This window comes from Aspergillus candidus (assembly GCF_002847045.1).
Source record: "Aspergillus candidus strain CBS 102.13 unplaced genomic scaffold BDW47scaffold_45, whole genome shotgun sequence".
NCBI classification, from domain to species: Eukaryota; Fungi; Ascomycota; class Eurotiomycetes; order Eurotiales; family Aspergillaceae; genus Aspergillus; species Aspergillus candidus.
In genome coordinates, this window is record NW_020194050.1 from 135,250 (window position 1) to 153,297 (window position 18,048).

General features: G+C 55.2%; 7 protein-coding genes across 7 annotated transcripts; 4 read left to right on the forward strand and 3 right to left on the reverse strand.

Annotated features, from left to right (window-relative positions):
• Window positions 1-25: 25 nt before the first annotated feature.
• Window positions 26-2,149, reverse strand: BDW47DRAFT_61870 (ammonium transporter). Its single transcript, XM_024819446.1, has 4 exons — window positions 1,777-2,149; window positions 1,387-1,718; window positions 740-1,331; window positions 26-688 (listed from the first exon to the last, which is right to left on the reverse strand). The coding sequence occupies exons 1-4, from the start codon at window positions 1,883-1,885 to the stop codon at window positions 54-56; spliced, it is 1,668 nt and encodes a 555-aa protein (XP_024669558.1). The 5' UTR covers window positions 1,886-2,149; the 3' UTR covers window positions 26-53.
• Window positions 2,150-2,338: 189 nt separating this feature from the next.
• BDW47DRAFT_110282 (uncharacterized protein) lies at window positions 2,339-3,209 on the reverse strand. The gene has a single exon (XM_024813682.1). It carries the CDS (start codon window positions 2,796-2,798, stop codon window positions 2,415-2,417), a length of 384 nt encoding a protein of 127 aa, XP_024669559.1. The 5' UTR covers window positions 2,799-3,209; the 3' UTR covers window positions 2,339-2,414.
• Window positions 3,210-4,581: 1,372 nt separating this feature from the next.
• Window positions 4,582-7,951, reverse strand: pmr1 (Ca(2+)/Mn(2+)-transporting P-type ATPase PMR1). Its single transcript, XM_024819447.1, has 2 exons — window positions 5,408-7,951; window positions 4,582-5,354 (listed from the first exon to the last, which is right to left on the reverse strand). Exons 1-2 carry the CDS (start codon window positions 7,713-7,715, stop codon window positions 4,780-4,782), a joined length of 2,883 nt encoding a protein of 960 aa, XP_024669560.1. The 5' UTR covers window positions 7,716-7,951; the 3' UTR covers window positions 4,582-4,779.
• A 1,425-nt stretch (window positions 7,952-9,376) lies between these two features.
• Window positions 9,377-11,214, forward strand: BDW47DRAFT_119475 (kleisin alpha; the record flags this gene model as incomplete). The annotated part of the gene is made up of 2 exons (XM_024815353.1): window positions 9,377-9,640; window positions 9,697-11,214. 2 exons carry the CDS (start codon window positions 9,377-9,379, stop codon window positions 11,212-11,214), a joined length of 1,782 nt encoding a protein of 593 aa, XP_024669561.1.
• Window positions 11,215-12,305: 1,091 nt separating this feature from the next.
• BDW47DRAFT_119476 (MFS transporter) lies at window positions 12,306-14,605 on the forward strand (the record flags this gene model as incomplete). Its single annotated transcript, XM_024815354.1, has 11 exons — window positions 12,306-12,697; window positions 12,753-12,862; window positions 12,921-12,955; window positions 13,015-13,259; window positions 13,324-13,356; window positions 13,423-13,509; window positions 13,565-13,974; window positions 14,038-14,149; window positions 14,205-14,338; window positions 14,391-14,463; window positions 14,545-14,605. The coding sequence occupies 11 exons, from the start codon at window positions 12,306-12,308 to the stop codon at window positions 14,603-14,605; spliced, it is 1,692 nt and encodes a 563-aa protein (XP_024669562.1).
• Window positions 14,606-14,944: 339 nt separating this feature from the next.
• On the forward strand, window positions 14,945-16,019 carry fmn1 (riboflavin kinase). The gene is made up of 3 exons (XM_024813683.1): window positions 14,945-15,117; window positions 15,291-15,488; window positions 15,570-16,019. The coding sequence occupies exons 1-3, from the start codon at window positions 15,001-15,003 to the stop codon at window positions 15,879-15,881; spliced, it is 627 nt and encodes a 208-aa protein (XP_024669563.1). The 5' UTR covers window positions 14,945-15,000; the 3' UTR covers window positions 15,882-16,019.
• Window positions 16,020-16,337: 318 nt separating this feature from the next.
• Window positions 16,338-17,950, forward strand: BDW47DRAFT_133438 (dienelactone hydrolase; the record flags this gene model as incomplete). Its single annotated transcript, XM_024817833.1, has 2 exons — window positions 16,338-16,707; window positions 16,773-17,950. The coding sequence occupies exons 1-2, from the start codon at window positions 16,365-16,367 to the stop codon at window positions 17,948-17,950; spliced, it is 1,521 nt and encodes a 506-aa protein (XP_024669564.1). The 5' UTR covers window positions 16,338-16,364.
• Between the last annotated feature and the right edge of the window lie 98 nt (window positions 17,951-18,048).

Here is an 18,048-nt window from a genome sequence, read left to right on the forward strand (position 1 = left end):
CGCTGGATATTCGAAAGAGAAACAAAAAGGGAAAAAAAAAAAAAGAGAAAAGATCACTCCGCCTTCTCCGGCACAGCAGGTTGAACAGGCGGTTGAACAGGTTGGACAGGTTGAACCGGCTGAACCGGCTGAACCGGCTGGGCCGGCATGATCTTCACCTCCTGGATTTGGGAGTCACCGGAGCTGCACGCCCGACTGTGGAAGCCGACCGGCGGGTGTCCGTCGAGCATCATCGAGCTGTGCTCGCCGATGCCGTAGCGGGCGGCGGCCGGGATGTGATGGCCGTCCTCGAGCTGCTCCTGCTTCTGGGGGGTCCAGGCCAGATAGTCACGGCGGACCTCGACGTAGTCGTAGGCGAACTCGCCCAGCTGGTCGTCGTCCATGCCCAGGAGTTCGGCCTCCTCGGACGCGCGCAGCTTCAAACCCGGGATAGCGTTGATGGCGTAGGCGATGATGGCGGAAACGACAAAGGCGTAGGCGCACGAGGCCACGATGAAGGCGATCTGGATGTACAGTTGCTTGTAGTTGTGGATCACCCAGCCTCCGGTGCCGGATCCCGTGTTGACGCCGTCCAGACCGACGATGGCGTCGTCCGCGAATAGGGCGTTGAAGATCAGACCGACGATGCCGGCGACGCCGTGTTCGGCGAACACATCCATGGAATCATCGATGCGAATCCAGAATTTCACTATGACTGTCAGTCTCCATATTATCACTGCTACGATGAGGAGGGACATACCCTTGGTGGCATAGTTACAAACAATGCCAGTAACCACGCCGAGAATGACACTCGCCCACGGGGTGATGAAACCCGAGGCCGGGGTGGCAGCAACCAACCCCGAGATGGTGCCGGAACACCAGCCGACCATGGACCACTTGCGAGCCAGACGCCAGTCGAGAATCACCCAGGCCATGGCGGCGAAGGCGGCGGTCAGGTTGGTGTTCCAGCAGGCCATGGCGGCGCGCAGGTTGGCGCCAAAGGCGGAGCCGCCGTTGAACCCGAGCCAGCCGAACCAGAGGAAGACGGTGCCCAGCACGATGAGGGAGACGTTGTGGGGGCGGAAGTTGAGCATCATGCGTTCCTGGCGACGACCCAAGACCATCGAATAGGCCAGGGCGGTCATACCGGAGCAGATCTCGACGGGGCCACCGCCGGCGTAATCCAGCACCCCGTAGTTGTAGGCCCAGCCGTTGACGTTCCACACCCAACAGGCCATGGGACAGTAGACGATGGTGGCCCAGACGAAGATGAAGACCATGGCGGGGAGGAGACGGCCGCGTTCGGCGACGGAGCCCATGACGAGGGCAGCGGTGACGGCGCAGAATTGCATCTACCACGGTGAGTGTTGGTGGTAGGGATAGAAAAGTCAAGGGAGAGAGTCATACCTGATAAAAAGCGTAGAGCAAGGTGGGGACTAGGGCGGAACCCGGACTGGGAGCGCCCAAGGTCTTCATGAGGCCAAAGTGCTGCAAATCGCCGATGTAGCCGTTGGTGGCGGAGGGGGAGAAGGCGAGGGAGTAGCCCCAAAAGTACCACTGGAAGGTGACGACGGAGAGGGAGGCCATACAGGCCCAGATCATGCTGAGGGCGGACTTTCGACGGGCGAGACCGGAGTAGAGGAAACCGAGGCCGGGGACCATGCACATGACCATGGCGGCGGAGATGATGATGTAGGCCTGATCACCAGATTGATACCATTTGTTCAGGTTTTCGACTCCTACGGGGATAGTTAGCCTCCCTGACGCTTGTATGGTGAGTCACGAGTCAGAACTTACGGGAGTCACCGCCGAGTTCGTTGGTCGCCAGGTTGGCATAGTCGGAGGGAGCACCGGTCCAGTTGTACGAGGCATATTGAGGGATGTAGGGGGCCTTGACGTCGGCCATGACGGTTCTTGAGATCGGTTGTTTGGTTTTGTGATTGAATCACCACCGCCCAGAGTACGGGTCGGTGTCGAGGCAGGAGTCGAGGTCGATGTCGAAGTTGATATCGAGGTTCGATGGGTCTTGGATTGGTTTGATGAGTCTTGATTGAGTCTTGATTGAGTCTTGATTGATTGAATCTTCGATCAGTCTTCAATTGGAGTGTTCGAGGAAGTGGCAAGGTGAAGGATGCAAGGATAGATGAGCTCCGCAACGATGTGGAGAAGAAAAGGCAGACGGGGAGGTAGAGGTATATAAAAGACGAGAAAGGAGCCAAGCGGTTGGCTTTTCTGAAGTGGGCCTGAGGTGGAAAGAGGGATAGGACGAATGGGAGGAGGTGAGAGGTGTTAGAACATCGATCAGCGGGGAGATGTGGAGTTGACTATTTTTTCCTCTCTTCTTTCTCTTGTCTTTCTCTTTTTTTTTTTTTTTTGCCTCTCTTGATTCCCTGTGTCTATTGCAATTGAGAGAGAGGACAACGGGGAGTGCGTACTTAAGAAAGTACTTGAGAGGGAGAGTAAGAGGAGAACGAGGAGAAGAGAAGACAGACAGGATGTGAAGAGAGAGAGTGAGAGAGTGAGGGAGGCGCGGCAAAGGAATGAACTGAATCGAAAAAATAAAATCCAATAATGATAATGATAGAGGAAGATAGAGAGAGATAACAAGCAATTGGAAAATCAAATAGAATAAAATAAACTCGGCCTGGGCATCGCCCAATCATGGTCCAGCCCCACTGCTTATCTTGGAATTTTTTTATTTTTTTTTTTAATTCTCTTGTTATTCCTTTTTCTTCACTTCTCGTTCTTTTTGGATTGAGTTGGATGAGCTGAATGAGTTGGATCATGAAACTATGCTTTCTTTTTTCGGATCCTTCCATCTGACATTCGTATCAGTCACTCTATTCATTTCTAGAGAAGTACTCGAGACACTAGGTAGTAGAAGACACTTCGACTCCATCGTGGCAAATGGATCCGACTTTTCCCATCCGGGTCAAGACTAGATGGGAAGTCTCTTACTGCCGATACCGCTCGTGGCGATTCTCTCGGATATGATCCATTTTCCCAATCAGAATCATCATTATCATAATCAATATAATGGATCAAGATAATGATCATGATCATATAGATCAGAATATCATAAAGGTATGGTGAAAGTCAAACTCAGGAGAGTTGGACGATCCATGGACTCTCTCCATATCCAGCCCATAGTGTCGGGACCATTGAGTATAGTTTGACTTTGGGAGATGAAACAGTATGAAACCGAAACTATTGATTAGTTTGGTTGACGGTATACTATTTTCTGACCATTTCTGACATCGAGCTAAACTGGAGACAACCGACCTGTATTTATATTCTCTTTTCTAATGGTATGTGGGAGCTCTATCTGATCATAGATAAGATATCCATCATCTATCTAGTATCTATCTCCTACTCCTGTAGGTGGTAGACACCACCCACACCTACTGTCTACCACCTACAGGTGTCGATGGTGTACATACTGAGGTGTAGGTCAAGATACCTGATAGAGAGAGAAGATGATTGGATGAGAACCCCCGATAAGGTCCCAACGCCACCGCCAGCCAAGTGGGTCTGGAACTCCACCGGCCAGTGGATCGGAGACATGATGGTCGATCGGCAATGGGAGGCTCTGATAACGATCCCGCTCGGGAACCAATCACCCTCCGGTCGTTTCCTGTCCGTCCCGACTGGTTCGGGATTTCTAGGAGCTTATCTCTACCTACCTTAGGTGCCTACCTCTTACTACTCTAGGTGCTACTACTACTACTACTACTACTACTACTACTACTACTACTACTACTACTAGATTACATCAGTGATTCAAAAAGAAAATCATTAACTATCTTATAACTATAGTAATAATCAAATACCCATCCTCCATCATGTATACGTAAATCCATCACCCCTTGGACCCTTATCATCTCCCACCAGCCAATCACATGCCTCCTCTCCACAAATACAAAATCCCTTGACATACCCATATGCCACTGCTCTAATGGAAGATTTCACCGATATCAATATATCTCCTAGTCTCAGCTACCGGATACTACTACTAGGTACCTACCTACCCGTATAGGTGACTAGCTATATCAACCAGTGTCATGGGTCCTTCCACAGACTCTTCCAAGTGTTCTCCTCGCATTCAGTTCCTCGCATTCAGTTCCTCGCATTCAGTATGGATATATATACCACGTGCACAGTATGATCTGAGGGAAGAGCATGCCCTTGCTGGCTCAATGATGTCACTTGTCATACATACATTTTATGAATTATTACTCTTGTCTGGCATTCACATACCAGAGGATCAATTCCCCTATACTAAATAGACACTCCAGTGAAATATATACTTATACCCCGCTACCCTGATATACACCACCACCACCACTGCAGATACTCATCAACCCCACATAACAACACCCCAGCTAGTCTCGATTCCATACCCACCTGTCTATCCATCTTATCAGCCACCTAGCACATACCTAATGCACTACCCAGTACCTACCTACTAGGTCCCATCTCGTAAGTGGGGCGCGTCCCCGAGAAACCGGCATTGGGGCCGACACTGGCTTATACCGTGGTCTGGGTCCGGCCCCAAGATGACAGACACAATCTAGGCCTGATATGATGACATTGTCTAGATTAGACTAATCCTGCATAAAGAATGGAGACTACCTACTTAGTGTGCGGGGAGGGAGGATCGATCCATTGTCTCGACCAGTCCAAAAAAGTAAGGTACATGGCTAACATGTCTCCATTATTCAGTATTAACATTCATATACAACCGCTGATGCACTCCGTTTCTTCTTCTCCTCCATCTATACAGGAATTATACGTCACAGGCTAAACGTTCATGCTATACCCAACACCCACAGTCCTCCTCCGCTGCACAACCCGATAATACTTCCTCGCCTCGTCGACCCAAAACACCGAACTCGAGATACACACCAACTTGAACAGATGCGCGACATTCAGCGCCTCCGTCTGGAACACTCTCTGCAAGAACGGCAGGTAGATAACGCACGCCTGGCCCGCGAGCGAGCCCAGCACGGCGTAGTTGAACATCTTGTTTCCGAAGAGTGGTAGCTCGCCGCGTAGCACAGACTTGCCTTCGCTGCGGCATGTCAGCGCGTTGAACATGTCGAAGAGGACGAAGCAGGTGAAGGTCATGGTTGTGTCGTGGGCTGTGACTACCCGGGACATCTTTCCCGGGGTCACGCCGTCGTCGACGTCGCCCATTTCGTAGACGTAGATTGCGAGGGTTCCGAGCATGATCATGAATGCGGAGGTGAGGACGCGCCGGATGAGGGGCTTTGTTAGGACTCGTGCGGTGCGGGGTCGGGGCGGTCGGTGCATGATTGATGGGTCGACGGGCTCGACGCCGAGGGATTGGGCGGGGGGGCCGTCCATGAGGATGTCTGTTGGGGTTAGCTATGGTGTTGGTTGGATGGGGGGTGGTGTGGTTACGTACTGATCCATAGGATTTGCATCGCGTTCAGCGGGTTCTTGAAGCCTAGCGTCGTGCTGAGCAACACTAAACTCAACGCAGCCACGCTGGTGCTCAGCTGGAACGTGATGAAGTTCTGGATGTTGTAGAAGATGCCCTTGCCCTGCTCGATCGCCCGCAGGATCGTCGAAAAGTCGTCGTCCGTCAGGATCATGTCCGCCGCTTCCTTGGCGACATCCGTGCCCAGCTTGCCCATCGAGATGCCGATATCCGCCTTCTTCAGCGCCGGTGCGTCGTTCACCCCGTCCCCAGTCATGGCCACCACGTCTCCGCGCGCCTGCAGCGCGCGCACGATCTTCATCTTGTGGTCTGGACTTGTCCGCGCGAAGATCGCCGTCGACGCGATCGCCTGCGCCAGCTCCTCCGTGTTCATCCGGTCGATGTCCTCCCCGTTCATCACCTGCCGCGACCCCGGCGTGTCGTTGACCGGCATCCCCAGCTGCTTGGCGATGGCGACCGCTGTCGTCTCGGCATCGCCCGTGATCATGATGATCCGCACCCCGCCTGCCATGAGGCGCCGGATGGACTTGTGGACGTCCTTTCGTGGCGGGTCGTTCATCCCCACCAATCCAGAAAATACCAGCCCGTTGTACTGGTCATCGTTGTCACTCCCGCTGCCACTGCGGTTGGTCGCCGAGTGGGGCGTGGCCGATCGGCTGCCCAGAGGCCGTCCGCGTGATAGGTCGCGCACCGCTCCGCTGGCGAAGGCCAGCACGCGGAGCCCCTCGGAGGCCATCTGCTCGGCGGCGTGCCGCACGGCTTGACGCCGGGGCTCGTCCAGGATGACTTCGCGCCCGTCCTTGGTCAGATACGTGTCGCACCGCTTCAAGACCTGCTCCAGAGCGCCCTTGATGTATGCGATGTTGGTGCCCCCAGGCGAGGCCAGCGACATCGAGTCACCCGGCGTGCCGCTGCCGATAATCACACCCATCCACTTCCGTTCCGAGCTGAATGGCGTCTCCGCCACGCGGGCGCAGATCCGATCGCGCACGTCATCCTCCCCGAAGGTGTCCAGAAGGTCCAGAATCGCCACGTCGGTGGGTTGGCCGACCCATCGGCTGCGGATGGATCCCGACGCCCGGTCGTCCGTGGAGGACAGCACGGCGGCGGACGAGGCGCTGGCGGGGGAGTTCGCGTGGATCCGCGAGAGCCGGGCGTTGTTCGCGATGTTGCCGACCCGAAGGATCGTGCGAGCGGCGGGCCCCGGGGTCAAGGAGCTGATGTCGTGGTGGACTTCAAACGGATCCGCGCAGTCGAAATGCCACATTTTGGTGACCGTCATGTGGTTCATGGTGAGGGTCCCCGTCTTGTCGCTGCAGACGACGTTGACCGAGCCCAGCGTCTCGACGCTGGGAAGACGCCGCATGATCGCCCCGCGCTTGGCCATGCGCAGCACGCCCAGGGCGAGCGTCACCGTCACGATGATCGGGAGGCCCTCCGGGATCGCAGCGACGGCGAGGGACACCCCGATGGTGAACATGTCCAGGATCTGTCGGCCCTGGATCAACCCGATGACCATGATCAGGGCGATGACGCCAAAGGAGACGTAGCTCAGTTCCTGACCCAGACGGTCCATGGACACCTGTAGAGGCGTGCGGGGGCTTTCAATCTCCTGCAGCGAGGCTGAAATGCTGCCGAACTCGGTCTTGGCGCCGGTCCCGATGACGATACCCTGTCCATACCCGGACCGGACTAAGGTGCCCATAAACGCGATGTTGTGTTGCTCGTTCAACCGGATATCCGCGCCTACGGCGCCGCTGGCGGGGGCGTCGTAGAACGGCGAGCGAGGCGGGCTAACGATCTTGGGCTCGTGAGCCGCGAGGTTCTTCGGGCTCCGCACCGCATGGGGGTACTTGACCACGGGCTCATTCTCACCCGTCAAATTCGACTCGTCGACCGTCAGGTCAGTGGCCGTCGTGATCCGGATGTCGGCCGGGATCCGGTCCCCCACTGCAAACAGGACCAGGTCCCCGGCGACGAGTTCATTGGCCGGGACGGTGGAAGCCGCCTTGAGCGCCGCCGAGGCCGCCCCGGGGCTCCGGCTTCCCACTTCCTGCATTTCCAGCTCCTCAACGGCGCCGGTTGGCGCCGTTGGGTGGGCTACCACGGGCGTGTCCGGGGTAGGAATGTCGCGGATCAGATGCGCGTGGTGTGGGACGAGACGGCTCAATGCTTCTAAAGACTTCTCCGACCGATACTCCTGGATGAACCCCACGGTGACGACGATCGTCACGGCAAGCGTAATGCTGACGGCATCATCGTAGTTCCCCATCAAGAAGGAGATGGCGGCGGATGACAGGAGCAGGAGGATCAGGGACTCGCGGAACTGTTTGAGAAAGCGAAGCCATAGGGGTTCCGGTTCTTCGTGGGGGAGTTCGTTGGGTCCATCTCGTAGGTATCGGATCTCCGCCTCGACCGGGGTGAGACCATGAAGGAGGGAGGTTTGAAGGCGCTCGGCGGTTTCCTCAGGATCTAGCAGCGAGTATGTCGAGGTGGAAGTCTAGTCAGGGGGTGACCGCCTGGTTAGTGCACGTAAAAGAGGACACGGAGAGGGACTAGGCCGGACCGCACTTACTGACGGAGACAACGAGCTCGCCAGTCCGGCGGGAGTGGTCGAACGCGGTCTTGGGGAAGCCTGAGCATTATGCAAAGGGAGCGCAGGCGTTGCGGATCTTGACATCTCTCATGCTTTGCCGAAAGGGAATCAGTCTGCCAATTCAGACACCACCCGGTATCATCCCGTCAAACTGGAGTGGGTCTCGAATGCGAAGAAGCTTTTGTCGAGCTCGAAAAAGCGCAATCCAGGTAGGAGGGGGAGGGAGGGAGAGAGCGAAAAAAGAAAAAGAACCAGGCAACACAATCGAATCAAATCCAGCCCCAAGGAAAAATCAAAGATCCGGGCAAAGTGAGATTGCGAGACGCCACGTTCTCAGATGCGACCAGGCTGCAGATGCATCAAATAAGAGTGCAGGGAAGAGGGAGACTAAGAAGACGTGGACTCTGGCCCAGGGTCTGGAAGGCGGCAAGACTGTCCGTAATTAGCCGCAGTAAACAAGCGGAGCTTCTGAGGCGGACGATGCAAGGAGGGAGTCCTCTAAAGACGAAAAGAAGCAGCAATGCAGTAGAGGAGCGATCAATCTCAAGACAGAAAGATGGAGAGAGCTAAACAGGAGACGGACGTTGGATGTTGGATGTTCTATAGATCGAAGTTCCCAATCTTGACAGCCTGACCTCAAGCAGCCTTGCTGCCTCGCTGCCTGGCCGGGGAACACTAGTCCCTATAGAGACTAGCATCGGGATGCATGTTAGTCCGAACTGTTCGCATTGGGTCTAGCGTGTATACCACACGTGACCCCAGCCACCACATAACAGACCAATCACAGCCAGACAGTCACGCGGGAGGCTGGTCCGCCTGGGCAACCTGGCAACCATTCTTTACCATACCGTACGGTATGGTCAGACGCGCTGCATTCTGTCTTGAAACCTGAGGTTCTCAGGTTCTCTTTCACTCACCACCACAACGGCCGCTTCTCCTTCTCCCACTTCCCAAACTCTCTCCCAGCCAACCACCCCATTTACCACCAACAACAACCCCTCTCGCTTGGCTTCTCCTGTCCCTCCGTGTCCACCCAAACCCTCGCGATTTTTGGTGGGTCCTTATCGAATTCGCTTCTTCTTCACCTTCAGCTACGCGACTTGTGGGTGTTTTATTTTTTTGGGGTTCGTGATCGCTTGACGCATTAGCCGTCATCATCAAAGAGGGTCCTGTCGGCGATCCCTCTTTCTGTTGTCGGCATCCGGCGCGTCATCACACCGGCGTTGCTAGGGACTCCTCCACCGACCCCCCCAGAACACCCCGCGTTGGGCGGGTTCTTTTGGATTGATTTTGTTGGATGGGAGTGTTCTTGGTCGACCGAGACCTAACTCATCACCATGTTCTATTCCGAGACCTTGCTGTCCAAGACGGGCCCCTTGGCCCGCGTCTGGTTGTCAGCCAACCTGGAGCGCAAACTGTCCAAGTCGCATATCCTGCAGTCTGATATTGAAGGGAGTGTCAGCGCCATCGTTGACCAGGGACAGGCCCCGATGGCCCTGCGACTGAGTGGCCAGCTGCTTCTGGGTGTCGTGCGGATCTACAGCCGCAAGGCGCGCTACCTCCTGGACGACTGCAATGAAGCGCTGATGAAGATCAAAATGGTGAGGAGTACAATCGCGGAGCTGTGGAATCGAATCACTTGCTAACTCGGGCCCAGGCGTTCCGCTTGACGAATAACAACGATCTGGCCACCACCGTGGTGGCCCCGGGTGGCATCACCCTTCCCGACGTGCTGACTGAGTCCGATTTGTTCATGAACCTGGATTCGTCCCTGCTGTTGCCGCAGTCTCTCAACCTAGAACCCGAGGGAAAGCGACCAGGCTCGTCGATGGATTTCGGTAGTCAGCTGCTGCCCGACTCGGGCCTTCGCCGTTCGGCCTCGCAGGAACCCGCGCGCCTCGAAGATCACACTCTGGTCGACATCGATATCGGAGAGGATGATACCCCCCTGGCCGTTGACTACAGCATGGAAATGGGTCGAGATGCGCCGGCTCCCCGCCCCGTCGAAGAGGATCTGTTCAGTGACGCGGGCAAATTCAACGACGTCGACCTGCCGCTGGACCTGGGCGAGGACGATGCCCCCCTCAAGATGGACCTCGGCACCGATGGCCTGCAAGACAACCCATTGCTGGACGATGCGATGGATCTCGGAATGGATGCGGAGCCGATGCTTGACGGGCTGGACCACCACTCCGACGGCGACGACGAGAGTGTTATGACCGAAATGCCCGAGGAGGAGATGACGAACATGGAGCGGGAGGTTGCGCGCCAGGGCCAGGACGACGAGGACGTTCGCGAGGACGAAATGGAAGAGGAGGATGACGAGGAGGTTGTCGCCCAGGAAGCGCAACGCGCCAAACGACGGAAGGTGGTCCTCATGGGCCTGGACGAGCACACCGACTACAACCGCAGCGAGATGAAGGAGCTGCAGGCCGATCGCACCAGCATCCTGAAACCGGCATCCTTCTTGCCCCGGGACCCCGTTCTCCTCACCCTGATGAACATGCAGAAGAATGGCGACTTCGTGTCGAACGTGCTCGGTGGTGGCCGTGGCCGTGGCTGGGCCCCCGAGCTGCGCGATCTGCTGTCCTTCGACGCCGTCAAGCAGGCCGGCGAGCTGAAGCGGAAGCGGGACAGCGGGATCGCAGACATGGACATCCAGGCGGCCAACGCTCCCGCCCTGGACCTGGGCGATGAAGAGGCTCTCGTCCCGGTGGACGAGGGTGTCGGCATGGACTCGACGCTGCACCCGCGGTCGGAGATTGAGTTCCCCGGAAACGAGGAGGACCGGGAACTGCATCTGAGCGACGACGACGCCATGGACCACGCCGGGGAATCCTTCGACGACACCATCCAACCGGCAGACAGCGGCCCGGTCTCCCTGGGCACCAAGCATGCCGTGCACGTGCTGCGGGACCGCCTGGGAGAATCCGCGGCGGACCAGAAGAAGAGCGTTAAGTTCCAGGACATCCTCCCCGAGCAAAAGGCGTCCAAGGCGGATGCCACCAAGATGTTCTTCGAGGTTCTGGTGTTGGCGACCAAGGATGCCGTCCAGGTGGACCAGCGTCCGGACAAGGTCGGCGGCCCGCTCAAGATCCGCGGCAAGCGTGCTCTCTGGGGCGCCTGGGCCGAGGAGACTGGCAGCGGCGAGAACGAGTCGACCCAGGTGGTGTAGATGGTGACGGCATTTTCTTCCTGTACAGATGTTTGATTTTATGTTTCCCCCCTCTGTTGTCTTGTCCTTCTTTTCTTCCTTTGGCTTGTATGCCGTCGTTTGCTTTCGTTGTATCTGGGATGCGGGTCATTTATCTTTTGTTTCAAATTCCCGGTGTTTGGGTGACTTGTTTAGGGCTTTGCAACGAAAACCTGGTGGCTCAGCTGCTATCTTGGTTGTTTGGGATTGATTTCCTTCATTGTTTCTCTTTCGGTGGATCGTGATAGGAGGAATATGGGGGATGGACTTAGTTAGCTTCATTACTTGGGTAGGCACTACCTCGGTAGTCAGTACTATAGACGTGAATAATGGAATCGATGAGTGGATTGACATATCATACCGAAGTATATAAAAGTATAGTATAGAAGTAAATCATTGTCAGAATTAACGCAAGTAAGGTTCCCACGTGGGTGACGCCATTCCGGGAATTTTCTTTCCCACATGAATCATGCATGAATGACACGGAACTCAGCTAGTCCACCTCTCCATATCTCCAACAGGAATGATGTCTGGTTGAGCTAAAAGCTAGCTGAACCGGTTTATTCGGGTCCATCCACTAACTAAGTTAAAGGATTCGGGGTCACTATGACTAAAGGTAGACTCCAACGTCTGGACCAACTTATCGGCTGTCGGGCTGCTCAGATGCCGAGTCTTGCTCGTACTATGTATGATTAATGGGTCCGAGCTGTCACTACCCCTCCCCTATTTCTTTCTCTCTTCTCATGCTGATCACTGATTTCGCAAGTAGTCGCTGAGTTCTAGTCTTATAGCTCCGCGCTTGACTAGACTGGTTAAGCTTTGGCTGGAATCCGGAACCCCCGTTAACTCCGAGGTGCTACGGGGCGCACTGCGGGACGATCGTTCATGATCCTAATTCAACGTCTCATATACTCAATTTAATCTGAAAACATCTGGCAAATTCCACGGAAGTAGGGGGAAGGAAATCCCTCCTGGAACAGAGCACCGTTCGAGTCTGTCGAGTCTAGTCCACCATGTCCGCAGCTCCGCACGCCTCGCCCCCGCCGGGACAAGCTTTACCCACCCCAGCGGACATGCCCGTGCCAGCAGACAACCAATCCACCAGCGACTCAAAAAGCGACTCCGAAGACAGCACGCGAATCGATTCCCCAGATGGAGGAGAGGGCGACGCAGCCTTCGAACCCATCAGTACTCCGCACGCCACCCATGAAGACCGAATGCAGAGGCCCCACTCCGCGTCGTCGCAACCGCTGGAGCGCAGCTGGTCGCTGAATGATGGGTATAGCTGCAACACGGGCGATGAACGGGCTAGCGAGAAGTCTCCGGATGAGGAAGAGGCTGTAGATGCTTTGGCGGCTGATTTTACGGTCGATTGGGATGAGAATGATCCGAGCTGTCCGCGGAATTTTAGCAAGCCGAGACGGTGGTTGATTGTGATCATTTGCTCGTTGGGGTCTCTCTGTGTGTAAGTCGGTCAATAGTCCAGGCTTTTTCTAAAATTGGTGTCTGATGGTGTGCAGGACGTGTACGTCTTCGATGTATACTATGACCTACGACCAGCTTACGGAGGAGTTTCACTGTTCCCGGTTGGTCGCGACGTTGGGATTGTCGTTTTTTATTTGGGGACTTGGTGAGCTTGCTTATCGATCTAGTGTACTCGCTGCTCGAGCTAATATAAACACATGCAGGTCTTGGACCGCTGTTTTTGGCGCCCCTCTCAGAGGTAAGCACTTCACCTCCCAAAAGACGATAGGAGAGTGTCCCTAATATAGTCATCTCAAGTTCTATGGCCGACGGAATATTTACATCATCTCCTTCGCCTTTTTCTTGATTTGGTTGATTCCGTGCGCTGCGGCTCATAATACCCAAACGATGATCATAGCACGTTTCTTCAATGGGATCTCTGGGAGTGCCTTTCTTAGTGTTGCGGGTGGTACTGTTGGTGATCTCTTTGCTCGCCATGAACTCAGTGCGCCCATGATGATTTACACGGCTTCTCCGTTTGTTGGGCCTGAGGTTGGACCGCTGTATGTTTCCATATGGTCTATATCTGAAATACTGTGGCTTTGCAGTGACTAATACATGTTCTAGGGTCGGTGGTTTTATCAACCAATTTACGGGATGGTAAGTGGGTCTATGGATGAGTAGCGAGTGAACATGGCTAGCAGTACTAATTACTACGTGGTTTAGGCGCTGGACCTTCTACGTGCTTCTCATTTGGACGGGCGCTCTGTTCGTCTCGATCATTGTCTTCGTCCCCGAGACGTATCATCCTGTGTGAGTGATAAACCCTAGTGACGATTGTAAGTAGACTTCTAACACCACCATCTAGACTCCTCAGACGCAAGGCGCAGAGACGTCGCAAGGAGACAGGGGACGAACGGTGGCAAGCACCGATCGAGAGACTCCATCGATCCGTGGCACGAACAGTGCTGCGATCGACCTACCGACCCATGCTGCTTCTGATCCTGGAACCCATGTGCTTGAACCTCTGTCTGTTTTCGGCTATCCTGTTAGGAATTCTCTATCTATTTTTCGGTGCCTTCCAACTGGTCTTTGGCAACGTGTACAACTTCGAGCTGTGGCAGCGCGGACTCTGTTTCCTCGGTCTGTTCGTGGGCATGGTCTTCGCCATCTCGTCGGATCCGTTCTGGCGTCGCGTCTATGCCCGTTTGGAAGCTGAACATGAGAAAGATGTGGGCAGGACGGAAAAATACCAGCCGGAGTGGCGGCTTCCTCCTGGTGCGTTCAGTCATTTTGCCAGATGTGCAGAGCAGAATCATACTGACGCACGCTCTTCCCTAGCTATCCTCGGTGGACCCCTGGTCACCATCGGTTTGTTTATGTTCGCCTGGACGATCTATTCACACGTCCACTGGATCGTGCCGATCATCGGCAGCGTCTTCTTCGGAGCTGGGTAAGACACATGCACAAGAGAGACGAATGACAAAAGCTGACCTATGGAACACCAGCACAATTCTCGTGTACTCGGGGATCTTCACATTTTTGGTAGATGCGTATCCACTCTATGCAGCGAGCGCCCTGGCAGCGAACAGTTTCGCTCGGTCGAGCTTTGCTGGAGTGTTTCCGCTGTTTGGAATTCAAAGTAGGATATGTCTGACCCAACTGAGGAGCGTATGTGCTAATGGCATCTGCAGTGTACAACAATCTTGGATATCATTGGGCGACTTCGCTATTGGCTTTCCTGACGCTTGTCATGGTGCCGTTTCCGTAAGTTCCTTGCATTAATGCTTTTGTGGTTCCATCACCCACATTGGTATACGATGAATCCCGCTCACGATGCAATTGCAGGTACCTGTTCTTCCGCTACGGCAGCCGAATCCGCAAGCACAGCCGATTCGCCCACCGCTAGAAAGCTACCAGCTGTCTTGTTGATAGGGATATCCACCAGTGTCAATATCAGTGACGTAGCACTGGACTGTTCGTGTGCTGTTGAGAGGGGCACTTGTACTTGATAGTGTTGGCTCTTACCCATACTAGATATGTGCACATCTTGTAGATTAATAGAAATATCAAAATATTGTACATCATGGGATTGCTCAAGGTACCTCGCCGTTCCTACTAATTACAATGAGAAACGATGTACCTCATGGCCGGTGGAGCCCCATCCAATCAGGGCCCCACGCTTATCGATAGTGCCGTTTTCTGCCGCGTTCGATCCCCGACTTTCCTTTCCATCCCCTCATTATCATCTAAATCCACCCCATCTCTGTCCATTCCCCTCGATACACTCCCTACTCCATTGAAATGCGACCAGACCGTCCTCGCGACCCCGTCGCCGGCCCCGACAGCGGGCCAGAGGCACCCTATCCCATCCAGCTCTCGGGGCCCGTCATCAAAGGATTCGGGCGGGGCAGTAAAGAGGTTAGTCTACATACCCCGTGCTCTGTCCCTGCCCTCGCAAAACCAAAAAGCAATCAAGAAAGAGAAAAGAAAATGGAAAAGAAAAGAGAAAAGAAAGGATAGGTCATCCATTGACCAGCCCAGATCCCCATCACCAGCTGAGAGCTAACGGGCCATGGCTATGCGATCATCAGCTTGGCATTCCGACAGCGAATATTCCCGCAGACGGGTTATCCGAGTATCCCGATCTCGACGTCGGAGTATACTACGGCGTGGTAGCGCTCGATCCGCGCCAGTTTTCCTACGAGGGGGAAAATGCCTCGGCGACGGTTTTGCCGGCTGTGTTGAGTATTGGGTATAATCCTTTTTATAAAAATAAGATGAAGTCGATTGTATGTCCCTTCCTTTTTTGTTCTTTTGTTTTTCTCGGGAAAAAGGATAAGAGAAAGAGAAAGAGAAACTAATTCAAATAGGAAATCCACATCATGCCACGCCTGACGGAGCCCTCACCCACGGCGCAGGTCGATTCCGGCCCCACGCATTTCCACAAGTTGCCTGATTTCTACGGTACGCCGCTGCGCCTGCTGATTTTGGGATACATCCGGCCGGAATACGATTACGTATCCGTGGAGGCGCTGGTGGAGGACATCCGGGTGGACTGCGAGGTGGCCCGACAGAGTTTACGGCGGCCGGGATACGTGTGTTATCTGAACGTGGATGCAGATGCCGATGAGGGGGTAGGGGAGAAGGTGCAGCGTTGGCGCCGGTGGTTGACGGAGTTTTAAGACTTGGCGGGAGGGGATATACAGCATACGATACATCATAATGGGGTCCATGCATATAGATCAGCGCATCAATTTAAGACAACTGGGCTTCCGCTCCCTTGGCAGAGCCCTTGGCACTTGGCGGGAGGGGATATACAGCATAAGATACATCATAATGGGGTCCATGCATATAAACCAGCGCGTCAACCCATGACAACCAGATTTCCGCTCCCTTGGCGGACTCCTTGGCGGACTCCTTGGCACTTGGCATGGTTGTAATCGTAAGACCGTCCCGGAAGGCGGCGGGACGGGGCCGCTGGGCGGAGCACTCGTCGACGTCAGCCCAGCCTTACCCAGCCTTACCGTAGGGCACCCTTCAAACTCTGGTCTTATATCTTTATTGTTCCTCTTCCCCAACTGCCTTTCATTCTTCTTATACTTTCCTTCACATCCTACACTTCCTTTATTTCCCCCCTACATTGAACCCCAATCAATGCCCTCGCAATGAATCGTCTCCGAGAGCGCTTTCGGCGCCGCAGCAGCTCCACCAGCAACAGCTCTAACCGGCCACTATCCAAATCACCTACGCTAAACCCCGCCGACAGGCGCAGAAGAAGCACCCAAACCTCCGTGCATCAGCCTCCCGTGCGCCGTCTGTATGTCACCTCCAGCTCGGAGGACTTCGACGCGCGCATCCTGCACCGCTTCCGGGCGGAGGGCTTCAAAGTCGAGTATCTGCCTTTCGTCGATACCAGTGAGAGCCCGGAGAAGAACCGCAAGGAACTAGAGCGGTTGTTGAATGAACGGGAGGATGATCTAGAGCCGGGGGAGAAGTTCGCTGTTGTTGGTGTGTATCCCCCCGCATACATACATGTAGATTATAGAGAGATAGGGCTAATCTTGACATGATAGCATACAACCGCCCCGCCTACCACCTCCTCTGCTCCCACCACCAATCCACAACATCCACAAACCCCTTCCCACGCCTCTGCGCCCTAGTAACCTACTACCCGGACATCCCCACCGGCCAACAAGACTGGCTATGTCCCTACCAAACAAACGCATCGTCGCCGCCGCCCACCGTCTTCCCAGCCTCGACAACCTCCACAGCGACGGCCTCGTCGTACGACATGCTCTCTCTCCTCCCGATCCAGATCCACCTCCCAGGCCAGCAGAAGCCCTCCCTCTGGGACGACTACAGCACGCACCCGCTCAAGAAGCGCCACCGCTGCCACCTGTTCTTCTACCCGGAGTCAGAGGCAGGGTTTGCTGAGCCGACTTCCTCCAAGGGTTCCCTGTCCTCATCCTACGACGCCATCAGCGCCCGTCTCGCATGGACCCGTTCCCTCGAGTGCCTCAAGCGCGGCTTCGGCTGGCCCGGCGGCACCTGGGCGACTCCCGACATCGAAGACCTCTGGGAACAGTACTGGCGCAAGCTGCAAGAGACACCACGCGGCCAGGACCCCTCGACAAACACAGACAGCCCCATCAACCTAGCCCTCACCAACGAACCCGACACCGACGCCGACATGGACACTTCGACCCCCCTCCCAAAACCCCGCCTCAGCTCAACAAGCTCCCCCCCTCCCCCCCTCACAACAACAGCCAACAACATGGAACCCAACCTCCTCGACCTAGACCCACACATAGAGTGCTCGCCCACAATGCTCGGCGGGTCCAAGACCACAACAGTCGCCTCCTTCTACGCCTCCGAATTCTTCCCTGCAGGCCCACCCAGCCAGAAAATGCGCCTCCTCTCCCGCACAGTAGGCGTCGACCGCGTTGTCGACGAGCTGCTGCTCACATTCACGCACACGGAGGAAATCCCCTGGATGCTGCCTGGTGTGCCGCCGACGGGGAAGGACGTGCGCGTGCTGCTGGTTATGACGGGTAGCTTTGTGGGCGGGCGGATGGCAAGGTTAGGGGTTTATTGGGATCAGGCGGGGGTGCTTGTGCAGGTGGGACTTTTGGATCCGATGCTTGTTCCCGGGGGGTTCAGGGCGACGGGGAAGAATAGGCGCGGCTCGGAAGGGGTGGAGAGGTTGCCTGTTGTTGGGGTGGAGGGGGTGGAGAGGATGTTGGAGGAGTAGTTGGATGTGGTAGTTGGAGTTGGAGGGGTTGGGTGTGAGATAGAGAACAACGGGTAGGGGATGGATAAAGGTATGTGTGAGGGCGAGTTGATTCTAGT

Excerpts from the sequence above, each read along its gene's own strand:
- fmn1 (XM_024813683.1), top strand. The coding sequence starts at position 15,001 with ATGCGACCAGACCGTCCTCGCGACCCCGTCGCCGGCCCCGACAGCGGG. Across the intron at positions 15,118-15,290 it reads TCGGGCGGGGCAGTAAAGAG|CTTGGCATTCCGACAGCGAA; the intron begins GTTAGTCTACAT and ends TGCGATCATCAG. Across the intron at positions 15,489-15,569 it reads AAAATAAGATGAAGTCGATT|GAAATCCACATCATGCCACG; the intron begins GTATGTCCCTTC and ends TAATTCAAATAG.
- BDW47DRAFT_110282 (XM_024813682.1), bottom strand. The coding sequence starts at position 2,798 with ATGGAAGGATCCGAAAAAAGAAAGCATAGTTTCATGATCCAACTCATT.
- BDW47DRAFT_61870 (XM_024819446.1), bottom strand. The coding sequence starts at position 1,885 with ATGGCCGACGTCAAGGCCCCCTACATCCCTCAATATGCCTCGTACAAC. Across the intron at positions 1,332-1,386 it reads TGCTCTACGCTTTTTATCAG|ATGCAATTCTGCGCCGTCAC; the intron begins GTATGACTCTCT and ends TCACCGTGGTAG. Across the intron at positions 689-739 it reads TTGTAACTATGCCACCAAGG|TGAAATTCTGGATTCGCATC; the intron begins GTATGTCCCTCC and ends TGACAGTCATAG.
- pmr1 (XM_024819447.1), bottom strand. The coding sequence starts at position 7,715 with ATGGGGAACTACGATGATGCCGTCAGCATTACGCTTGCCGTGACGATC. Across the intron at positions 5,355-5,407 it reads GATGCAAATCCTATGGATCA|ACATCCTCATGGACGGCCCC; the intron begins GTACGTAACCAC and ends TAACCCCAACAG.